This window comes from Lagopus muta, chromosome 1 (assembly GCF_023343835.1).
Source record: "Lagopus muta isolate bLagMut1 chromosome 1, bLagMut1 primary, whole genome shotgun sequence".
Classification (NCBI taxonomy): domain Eukaryota; kingdom Metazoa; phylum Chordata; class Aves; order Galliformes; family Phasianidae; genus Lagopus; species Lagopus muta.
In genome coordinates, this window is record NC_064433.1 from 174931454 (window position 1) to 174943648 (window position 12195).

At 41.0% G+C, this 12195-nt stretch overlaps 1 protein-coding gene across 8 annotated transcripts in view; it reads left to right on the top strand.

Annotated features, from left to right (window-relative positions):
- Positions 1-12195, top strand: part of ATP8A2 (ATPase phospholipid transporting 8A2) — a 322239-nt gene that overhangs the window by 66375 nt on the left and 243669 nt on the right. For all 8 annotated transcript variants that reach the window (XM_048933647.1, XM_048933645.1, XM_048933650.1 and 5 more), the window contains 4 exons: positions 627-671; positions 1898-1973; positions 10364-10469; positions 11458-11540. In XM_048933647.1, the coding sequence (XP_048789604.1) occupies positions 627-671; positions 1898-1973; positions 10364-10469; positions 11458-11540 (310 nt within the window). The remainder of the gene's footprint in view (positions 1-626; positions 672-1897; positions 1974-10363; positions 10470-11457; positions 11541-12195) is intronic.

Here is a 12195-nt window from a genome sequence, read left to right on the forward strand (position 1 = left end):
CTGTGACACAAAGTATGAAACACAAACCTGGAGAACACTTTACATGAAAAGAGAAATAATCTTATTGCTTCCTAACTGTCTGCTTGTGACTTAAAACAGAAGAGCTAAATACCCTCTGGCCCCTTTGCAGAGGGAAGATTACGTGGCTTAAAGGCAGAAGTCTATTTTGCTTCCATGACTCCCTCTAATAGTGAGAATTTCACTACTGTCAGATAGTTGTAATTGTTGTCAGAAGACAAGAGTTAAATCTTGCTTGTACAGGAGCGATGCCCACTTAACTATTTTTGTTCTGTTTTTATCAAAAGGATCTCCTGGGATCACTCTAGTATTTCATAGCACCTGGCTTTTTGACTCTCAGATGCTGTATTTTTGGTCTTTGCTAATTTTTTATGACTACTCTTAAGGCCTCCATGCAAAATAGCCTTTGAGTTTCATGGTAGCTAACTTAGATACTTCAAAAGACAGAGAATATTATTCAAACCTTAGAAAAGCTGAATCCGTGATTCCATTGTGTGCTTGTATGTGTGATGGCGCATTGATCTCTGCCTTCTGCCTATTTTCTAGTTTGCAAGTGGAATAAATGCTTCATGGGGTTTGTTATTTTTCTTCCCCATCTTTTCCCTTAGCCATTTTCCGGAGTTGGAAAGAGAACGTTCATCAGAGGACTTCAGGTAAATACATTCCAACGTGTTTGTATTCTGTGTAGCAGAGTGGGAACAAACTGTATAAACAGACTGCTTTCAAATTTGAAACTGAAAGAAGCCCAATGAAACGATGTGTTTGAATGTAGGCTCCTGTTCAAAAAGCATTTAGGGCTGGTGGGTGGTGCTGCAGCTTTTTTCACAGGGAGAAGATGATAGAGACAGGAGGGTGAAGTGGCAGTGGCTGCCCTGGCATGGATGCCTGCTAATGCAGTGCTCGTTTATAACTGCCAACAACAAAGTAACAAGCTAAGAGTGACTCTTATTTCAGTCTCCAGTGATAAATGTACTGCTTTTCCTCCACTTCACTAAGCTCAAAGTTGACAAGAAGCAAAGAAATTTCTTAACTGAAATGTGATGTTTTACTTGGTAAGCTGGGAAAGTGCTAGATGTGTTAGTGTCATAGATGGAGTGAAAGCCTAGAAGGAAGTCATTCACAGGAGGTGTCAGTGTAGCATATTCAGTTTAACAGGAGGTGGGAAAGAGCCAGAGAGTGCTGATGTGGCTTTGAATGTCTGATATGGGTAATGAGGGGTATGAGTACCCCTGAAGAAACAGGCAGACACCGAGTGCTATTAGGAAACTACTTCCTTATGAGCTAAGTTAAGCTTTTCTAGTGCTTCTGATTTTTGTGATTACTTCCAGTAAGAAGTTAATATGAGAGGCTGCTACTTCTGCTGAGATGGAATTTCTGTAGATGCTTCTCTCCTTTCATGTTGTTGCTTCCTTCATTAATTTTTTTTTTTTCTTCCTCATATGCTTCCATTAATCAGCTCTGTAAAAGAATTCCTAGAATTTCTTCCAGATACTAATTTGGATTCCATAGGCTCAGAGTCCTTCAGGAGTCAACTTAGAGCAGAATTCACTGACTTAAGAGAGGAAACTTGAAATCAATGTATTTTAAGAACACTTAAAAGCTGTTTCTGCTACGCCTGTCCCAGGAAGTGTACTGACACTTGAATGTTGAAATATACTTCCAGGCATACCTCTTTAGGCTTCTTACTGCTGTGGTGAAGAGAGTGTCAATTATTTTCAGCATTTTGTGTATGAGTCATATGATCTTTTCACAATACTTGCTAGGGCAGTAGGATTTTATTTTAGTTCTTTCTCTCCAACAAAGTGGATGAATAGAAAGAGATGAACTGATAAGAATGGCAATATTGTTACTGTTATATTTGTCTTGACTTGCTCTGCAGCCAGCTACCTCCTCCTACCAGTGAATCGTGTGAATTTGATGACCCAAGACTGCTGCAAAACATTGAAAATGACCATGTAAGTCTACTTCGTGAATGTCACGTCTCTTAAATGCCCTATTTTCTAGACCAGTCTGAAACTGAATGCTAAACAAATCTGCTTCTGTGATCAAGTTTGCTCTACAGGTTTGTCATAAAACAGATGAAAGCACAGAGAGATATGGGAAACAAATTGGCTTCCTCCTACCTCTTCCTGTTAAAATACCTTTAATTTTTTTTTATTTTTAGCAATAATTCAGGGCATTACAAGGTGATTGTATTGAGACCTGCTTAAAATGCTGCAAATGATGGAGATTCTGTAAGGAACGTAGCAGATTAGGATTTAATTGCAAGCCTAATCTTACAGTGACTGAGACCTAAAGCAATGGATAGTTTTTGTGTCATTAGTTATATCGCAAGGGGACGTACTTCTTAGGACTGTCAGTTCTCTTCTTATTTAGACACCTTGTAGCTATAAAAAGAAGAAGAAATCACTTGTAAAATGTAGAGAGAAAATTAAAAAGCATGACCCTTCTGTTCTGCAGAAGCTGTGCCACAGTATGGGATGTGGATATTGGCAAGCAAAAACTGAAACAACAAACTTGGTTAGCAGACTGTTCTTACTGTATAATTTCTGTAACTTGGCAGGCTAAGTTTAATACGAACATCTAAAATAAACTTACAACATGCTGTTTTTCTGCTGCAGAGCTTTGCTTTCTGCTTTGCTTTGCAGTATTAACAACTTGAAATGCATCGTAGTACAAATATCTGAAGGATTATTTTATTACCGTGCATTGCATTAAATTCCTCAAGGTGAAGGAGCCTGAAGACAGCTCCTGTTATCCCTCTCCGGATAATGCACTGGCTTCCTGTGTGGCTTTGGCACTCAACTGCACTAGAAAGACCTACATCCAGGATGAGGATTACCTCCTGTTCCTGTGTTCTGTTTATCACAGAATCATAAAATCATAGAATGGTTTATGTTGGAAGGGACCTTGAACATCATCTAGCTCCCTCCCCAGCTTTCCTGTAGGCTCCCTTCAAATACTGGAAGACTGCTGTAAGGTCCCCTTGGAGCCTTCTCTTCTCCAGTCTGAAGAGCCCCAGCTCTCTCAGTCTGTCCCCATACAAGAGGTGCTCCACCGTTCTGATTAGTGTCCCTCCTATGGACCCGCTCCACCAGCTCCATGTCCTTCTTGTGTGTGGGGACCCAGAACTGGACACAGTACTCCGGACAGGGTCTCATGGGAGCAGAGTAGAGGGACAGAATCAGCTCCCATGACCTGCTGGTCGTGCTTCTCTTGATGCAACCCAGGATACAGTTGGCCTTCTGGGCTGTGAACACACATTGCCAGCTCATGTTCAGTCTTTCATTGACACCCCCAAATCCTTCTCCTCAGAGCTGCTCTCAAGCCATTTTCCACTCGACCTGTATCTGTGCTTGGAATTGCCCTGACCCAGAAGCAGGACCTTCCTCTTGGCCTTGTTGAACTTCATAAGGTTGGAATCAGCCCACCTCTCAAGCCTGTCCAAGTCCCTTTGGATGGCATCCCATATTATTAATGTGCAGTTACAGTTATGGTTTATGGTAGTGGCTCCAAAGTGGTAGTTGCTGCACTAAAGGCTTAGGTGCAGACTATAGGTAATATGTGCTTGGGCTCTTACTCACTATCTGTTACTCTTAGGGGTGTGTAGATGTGATTTTATGTTTCAGTATGCTAAGCAGAAGAGACATACATTAGATGGATTGAGAGTTTCTCATTTACCCTTGAGGTGGCTCCTTAACCTTAGGATATCTTTTTTTTTTTTTATCTCCTCAGGGTAGAGCTGCTTCTTTGTGGGATAGATGGAATATTCACTGCTGACAAATAGGTTTAGGTAGTATCCCTAGGTGTCACTGTAAAGACAGCTGAGATAGAGAGCTTTGTTCATCACGTTCAGCTCTTAGATATCCAGGCTGCCTTTTAGCTGGCAACTTGAGTGCAGGTAAGTTATTGCACTGTTAGTTAAATCAGCTATCAGGCAAGCAGTGGGGAAATTTCTGCCTTATGTTACTTCAGATGGGCCTCTTGTAGACCACAGATGCCTTTTGAAGCCTGACAGTACTGCAGGAACAGATGCTACACATGGGGAAGTGATGATTTAGCGTAAGACTTAAAGAATGGGTGCAACAGTTTGCCTGCGTTCTTTTAAAATATAGGTCTCTCTCTCAAACTGCATCCGTGAGATGAGGACTGGATTACAGCATGGAGGGTAAAAAGTTGCCTGTTTTTAGCCCTTAGCTTCAAGCCTGTTCAGGTGTATAAATTGTCTGTGTTTATGTGGATCACTTCAATTTTCATAGCTTGTTGATGCATGCAGATGTTGTTCATGTATGTATGACAGTTTCTACTCAGAGAACTGAGGTGGTGAAATGGGACTTACAGCACTAGCAGCATTGTGGGGTCAGAAGCTGCTGTACTCAGCAAGGCAGTGAATTCCCTTTAAACATTTGCCTTTTTGCAGCTGGAGCTATCAGTGTGTTATCTTCTACCAACACTCATTAATGGCACACTGCTTTGGTTGTGAAGATTGCATTGCTTTTTTTTTCTCTTCAATCCACTCACGTACATTACTTTTAGAGCTGTCTTAACACCAAGTAATTTTCTTTCCAATATGAAAATTAAAAAAAATATAATATGCAGGTGGCTCCAAAAGTAATGCCTCCTGGTTATTTCCATGGAAACTAAATAGGTAGAGCACAGTTACACTATTTGACAGAACAAATTCTCAGCTACAAAGCACTGTTTTTCGACATAATCACACTATTAGCCAATTTGTGCAGATCATCTGATTAAGACACTTAATTTTCTGGTGTGATGGCTGTGCATGGCTTGACTGGAACATGGCTTGTCTTTCAGGTTGCTGTCAGCACTGCTGAAATGCACCACCCACTGCCCCACTGTGCTCAGACACACAGTTTGGTCTCCATAAATGTTCAGCAAGCATCAATGAATGTCAATGAGTGCAACTTTTTCCACATGGAGAAATTCATTGTTTCATATGCACTTCCATGTCACAATTAGTCAGTTGACAAGAAATACTTGTTACTCTTCTGCTTTTTTGCATGCTGCATATGGGACTTGGACATTTTTCTTTTATTGAAGTACAGTCATTCAATCATTGGTTATTTTTCAGTGGTTTTGACAAGAAAAACCTGTATTTAATTCACTTGGAATTCCAGTGCCCCTTAATGTGTTTCTGAATGAGTTCCTGAAACACCAACTCCAGCCTTACCAGCTTCCCTGTTCTAGAGGTGACCAGCATGACTGGATCCTCAGCTATTTTCCACATAGTTTAATGAGCAAAACAGTAAGAATTCTTATATCTTTTTGAGATAGTGAGTTATAGTTCTCTCTGGTAATAAAATGAGTAAGTATTTTACTAGCTATCATTGGCAGGATGGGCAGCATTTATTCAAAGTACTAAGGTCAAGTTCTTAAATTGTGTTTTAGTGTTCTGTTGAACACTTTTGGACAAGTTGCTTAGAAATCTATCAATCTAGCTTATCTGGAAACATAATAGAGGCACTGATCTGATACTGCTGGAAGTGAATAAAGAAATTACATGTAACTTTACATGTAATCTCTTTGTAACTTCAGGCTATGAGTATCTAGCTAAAATAATGCAGTTTCTTCAGAGTGGCTGACCTGCACGTGTGACACGCAGATATGTAGTTTGTTCCAAAAGACCAAGTTTCAGCTCAGTGTTTATTCCCCCTGAGTAACAGAGAACATGTATGCAAAGGGATGAGAAGTTCTAATAATGGTTTTCTGACCACTGCTCTGTGTTCTGCTTGATAGAGGTTAGTGTTGTGCCTTCTGGACAAGGCAAAAAAAGCTGTATCTATTTTTATTGCAGATAACGCTTTGTAGATAACAATTCAGAGACTGCTTCCAGAAATGAGACTGTCTCCACATGTCCGTAGCTCTTACTTTAGAGACACAGTGTGAATTAAGTTCAGACAGTGAGATATATTGCTCATGGAGTGGTTACACATTCGGTATTCCACACTGACCTTATTGTGAGCGTTAAATTGTGTTTTTGCAGTAGAAACTTCCAGTGCCAAGGTGTAGACCCTTACTGAACTTATAACTTCTTACAAAACGGCTGCTGCAAGAAAGATGCTGGGCAACAGAATAGAGCAGAAGCTAGGACACCCTGACCAGGGTAAGAAATTAGTCGAGAGGGTTTGAGCAACACCCACCGGGATCAAACATGAACAATGCGAGCTTTTGCAAAGGAATACGCAAGGGAAAGGCTGCTAAATACATGTAAATATAGAACTGAATTTATGCTTGCTAGCACAGCATAATAGGTGCCATAAATCAGGAATTGGGGCTTAGTAACCTTTAGATATTTTCTGATATGGGTTTGTTCTTAAATATGGCTTTCATAAGCAGTAAGGGAAGGAAAAATACAGAGCAGGGTAAGGAATGCCTGGCACAGGATGAAACAGCTATAACAGCTTCAAGAAATATTGCCCTTCTGTATCCATAGAAATATACAAAATTATCCTAAAAACAATAGGTTGATGGTAGACCTCATATGGAAAACTGGATTAACAAATGTGTTGCATAGATTGTAAGCCTGGAGTACCTAGTAAATAGGAAACAGGCAACGAAAAACCTGTGATAGGAGAAAAAGGTATAATGAGAAGTGTTTCACTGATCAAGTGTGTGATTTCTCCCTTGCCATAAAGGGGTGTGCACCCTCCATTGCAATAACCAATAAAAACTTTGCTGTTTCACTGAGATCTTTGCCTGGTTGGAAATCATTGAAGCTGGGCATTTCTCGTATTATTCAGAGAGATGCAATAGCTTTGACCCAGAGCTGTTGGCACCCAGAGAGAGGAGTGGGGAAGAAGGAACCTGGAATGAGAGTTTTGTTCCTGCTGCAGATTTAGGAGGAAGGAAGAAATGGAATTGGGAGAAAATAGATCTGAGTGTAAAATAAAACTTATGAGGAATGCCTGATAGAGACCATCAGTAAGAATCTGTGAGATTTGCTTTAAATAGAGGAAAACAAGTAATTAAGCAGGATCATTTAACCTATGGTACTTCCTTATGCTGGGATTAAATGTGTGATGCAGAGGATAAATTACTGCAAAAGCCGTTAGTGAGACTGAGCTGTTCACAGCTCTGAAGCAGACATTCAAACATTCTGTCCTGATTCATGCCAGTGCAATAAATATTATATCATTGTTGGAACAATATAGAAAGGAAACAAATGACAGTTGTGTGGAAGAGCTGACCTGTTAAACTAAGCTTCTGTCTGGTGATCAGCTGCTGTAGGTTTGGAAAATTGCCATGGAGTCCATTGTGAGATGTGAAAATACCAAGGCAGCAGCAAATTACCCTGCTGGATTGTAAGCAGAAATATACATGTAGGAATGATTAAAATCAGTGATGTTACCCGAGACAGGTTTTTTCTAGCTGATAGAACAGGTAATATTGAAGCATGCAAAGAGGCTAGGTGATACAGTTGTGAGAAGGACATTGAAGGTCTGCAGCAGCGGGTGCTGAAGTGAGAGTCTGGCAGGCTGTGCATTTTTGAGAGGTAGAGGTATCTTACATGGCTTTCACTGGAAATAATGGAGCAGCAGTAACCTCTTGAACAGTGCTTTCCTGTGAACTTATCATTTCTCACACTACTCTTTGGTTATGTGCAATCTGTTCATTTTCTTGAACCACAGCCTCTGTTCTTTGCATGTTGAATGCGACAGTGGTTATTTTAGTGGCACGTGACCATGCAGCTCAGAAATCTCTATGCAAAGATAAAGGCCTGTGTGAAACAGTGATGTAGCATGTGGTAGATGGAGAAGTATGAAGATGTCTGAGAGCCAGCTGTGAATGCTGCTGCTCTAACTAAGGGAAGATGCATTTTAAATTTCCCTTTCTGATGTAGGCGTCTTTAGTGTCTCTGATTAGTGGTTAATGAATGTGGTGTATTTCACATTTTAGTACTGCATTTCTGAGAAAAATACATAGAATACAAGTTTCACACATCAGAGAATATTTGGTGGCATGTAGCTTTCACTTGAAAAGTGTTCATTTCAACATAGCCTTTGAGTTCTGTTGTGAAATGTTCTACTATATGCTGGGAAAATAGGCAGTGTAGAAGCATCTTCTAATTGTTTAAAAAAAAACCTTTGGATCCTGTTTTACTAGATGATTTTACAAGATTTCAGTAGATAAAAACCAGGCTTTGTTTTATAAGGTTTGTGTTTGTCTCCTCCTGATTTTCCTTGTAATATTACAGTACTATTTCTTTTGACCTGATGTGCTGATAGCTCATGTAATACTTTTGGTTTCATAGTTGCTCTGATAAAAAGTATAAAATAAGCTATCCTAATGAGAATTTTGGAAACAAGATGGCTTTTTCCATATTCCAAAGCTCATGAAAGTTTGCAAACTGAACCACAAAGGATGACTTCAGTAATTTTCTGCTAAAATAACTCCGTCACTGTACAAATGGCTGCTGTGATGTAAGGTTTCAACGCAACAACTGTGGGCAGTATGGTCAAAGCATGATGAACTGAGATGATTTCAGCCAAGTGTCCTAGTAAAGGTGTGAACTGCATATGATGTTAATATGCCTGGTTTTGATCTGGGCAGTTGACTACTATTTCTGACTGCTATGAGACTGAAAACATGGGGCAAGAGGAGAGGGGTAAAAAGGAGGTAAGAACAGCATAGAGGGCTCTGCTTCCAATCACTATAGCCATAATTGCCAGAATTTGCTGATGAGCAGTGTGTTATGACACCTTCAGTGTCATGGATGTACCTGGTGACTATGCAGTATGAATGATGTTGTGTCATGATGCTGAAGTTGTAGAAACTGTTGGTGAAATTTCTGCTTGGCTGGATGAGTGGCCCTGATATGGCCCTGCTAGGCAGGGGGGTTGGAACTACATGATCCTTGAGGTCCCTTCCAACCCGGGTGATTCTGTGATTCTGTGAGTGTTCCCATGTGACAGAATATGATGGCTACTTTTGCTTGTTAATCAGCAGCTATTTACTCTGTATGTTCTTCACTCAGAGTACAGTTGCAATGAGTTGAATTTTGGTGTGGTTACTTTCAATTTATTGAAAGTTCTCATGGAAGCTATCAAAGCAGTAGATCTTGTTTCTTAATAATCAGTATATAGTTAAAACCTTTGGCCTGTGTGAAGCTTGGGGTGCTACATATCGTATCATAGAATGACCTCGGTTGAAAAGGACCACAGTGATCATCGAGTTTCAACCTCCTGCCACAGGCAAGGTCACCAACCACCAGAGCAGGCTGTGCAGAGCCAAATCCAGCCTGATCTTGAATGCCTCCAGGGATGGGGCATCCACAACCTCCTTGGGCAACCCTCTGTGTGAAAAACTTCCTCCTAATATCTAACCTAAACCTCCCCTATCTTAGTTTAAAACCATTCCCCCTTGACCTATACTGTCTACCCTCATAACCAGTTGTATCTCCTCCTGTTTATAACCTCCCTTCAAGTACTGGAAGGCCACAATGAGGTCTCCCCGGAGCCTTCTCTTCAAGCTAAACAAGTCCAGTTCTCTTAACCTTTCCTCATAGGAGAGGTGTTCCAGCCCTCTGATCATCTCAGTGCTCTGCTCTGGACCCGCTCCAAGAGCTCCACGTCCTTCCTGTATTGGGGGCCCCAGGCCTGGACGCAGTTCTGCAGATGGGGCTTCACAAGAGCTGAGTAGAGGGGGACAATCACCTCCCTCTCCTGCTGGCCACCCTTTTTTAATGCAGCCCAGAACACAGTTGGCCTTCCGGGCTGCAGCAAACACTGCTGGCTCTCATCCAGCTTCTCGTCCACCAGGATCTTCAAGTACCTTTTCTGCAGGGCTGTTCTCAAGGAGTTCTTCCCCCAGCCTTTATCAGTACTTGGGATTACCCCAACCCAAATGCAGCACGCTGCACTTGGCCTTGTTGAACCTGGTTAGGTTCTCATGGGCCCACTTCTCCAGCCTGTCCAGGTTCCTCTGGATGGCTTCCCTTCCCTCCAATGTATCGACTGCACTGCTCAGCCTGGTGTCGTCTGCAAACTTGCTGAAGGTGAATTAGTTTTTAATTGCAGAATTAGTGCTTCTGTATTAGGGTGTTTGGAGGGCTTTCCAACTCTATGTAACTTAAGTGAAACACTTCTCTTTAGCAATATAGTTGATTAATGCTAGCCTTTGACTCTGTTGTATTGATGTTCTGGAGCCAAGTAAGACAACTACTGCAATCAGGGAATTATTTTATTTTATTTTATTTTATTTTATTTTTCAAGTTTTTTTTTTTTTTTTTTTTTTTGTCTGTGATCTAAGAGATCATTTTCTCAAGTTGGGGGACAGCTGCCTCTGTGTGTAATACTAAAATTGCCTCTCCTGGTGTTCTGTCTAGCCTACAGCTGTACACATACAGGAGTTCCTCACTCTGCTGGCTGTGTGTCACACTGTAGTTCCTGAGAGACAAGGAAATAAAATTATCTACCAGGCCTCCTCTCCAGGTTGGTTGCTGCTTTCTTTTTTTTTGGGGGGGGGGGAGGGGAGAAGGGATGGGATGTAAGGAGTGGATGTATGGGGATGAAAGGAAGGTCCAGAAACTTCTGAAAAGATCACTAATTTTAAAAGCAGGATGGTCCTCCTATGTGATACTAGCAGTAGATCTGCCATCCTCTGTCATTAGTGCATGCTGCTTTTAATGCCTTCTATAAAACTGCTGTTAAGTCCCATTATGTTTTTGACAGGCTGAGCTTATCATCCCTTCTGCTCTTAAGAGGCCTCTCATTCTTGTCTCTTTGAGGGTTGAAAAGCAAAGCTAAAATTTCCAGTGATTTCACTGTGTAGAGGGAAGTGGAAGTACTGATTTGTTTCTGCATGTAAAGTTATTTGGTGTATTTGGCACAAGTGCAGTTTATTTTTCCTTATTTAGTAGATGCTGAAACAGGACCCAGTGTGATACAGAGTGGAGTCTTGGCCATATTTGGACATGCTCTTCACCCATTTTGTCCTTTCAGGAAGTGCAGTAGTACTAAAAGAGCTACGTAGGGCCAGTATTCAGAATAGCAGGACCCTGTTCCCCGTCACAGAATTGCAGAGTGGCTTGAATTAGGAGGAACTTAAAAGCCCATCCAGTTCAAACCCCTTAGATGAACATTGTAAGAATGTAGGGTAACTCAGCTTTGATCTTGCTTTTTGAACAGGTATTTCCCCCTTTTCATGTAGAAGGAAACTATGACTCCTCCTCAACAGCGGGGCTTAATGCTTCAGTAATTGCAGAGTGTTTTATACAGATGGAGTATGAAGTTTGTCTAGCTGATCTCACATGGCCTTTCAAGGAGTAAAATGTGCTACTCTAGCAGTTGTACAGGCACAGCAGCTTGAATAAATGGGAAGGGTGGCTTCTGTTTTGGCACCATGTCTTGCTTAGATGTGAGCTTTGTACTTTCCTTTCTCTGCATATCACATCAAATCTAATCTTTTATTTATTGGCAGATGAAGGGGCTTTAGTGAAAGGAGCAAAAAAACTTGGTTATGTCTTCACAGGAAGGACTCCACATTCAGTTATCATTGATGCGGTAGGTAGACTGTGTGCCAAGCTCATGAGCTCATGTAGAAAATATATGTTTACTGTTTAGTTCTTCTTACTTTTAAGGCCTTTACTAAGGTAGGTACAAAAGGCTTTTGTTGGTTGTGAAGAGTTGTTTTAGTCTATTTTATATGCAAAGTCCTCTGTTCTTCTCTGTGGAATGGGCAGTAGGGAGTTGGAAGCTCATGTGAAATTATGGCAGTTGTGTCTGAAGAACATTTCACTTAAACTGGGAAGCTCAAAGTAGCACACATCCATAAGGAAGTCATAGAGTCAAGGCTGAGAAAGACCACTAAAATCACCACCATGCCCACTAAACCATGTCCCTCACTGCTACATCTCCTCTTTTCTTGAAAGGCTTGTCTAGCACATTTCGTTCTGTTGTATTTGGTAGTTACTCTATTTCTAAATGTTGAATTGCTTGTATTAAAACATTTCTTTTTCTTCCAAGTTAGATAATCTTCTGAAGAAATGTTATGTACCTTGCAATCTCTGCATGTATGCTGGGGTGTGTAACTAGCAGATAACATTTGACATGGCAGTCTCAAACTCATGAAGCCACATTCTGACTCTTAAGTTGCAGTTTGTGCTGAAGTGGCTCCAGACATGTACAGGTGCAGCTGAGATAAGAACTTTCTGTGGAA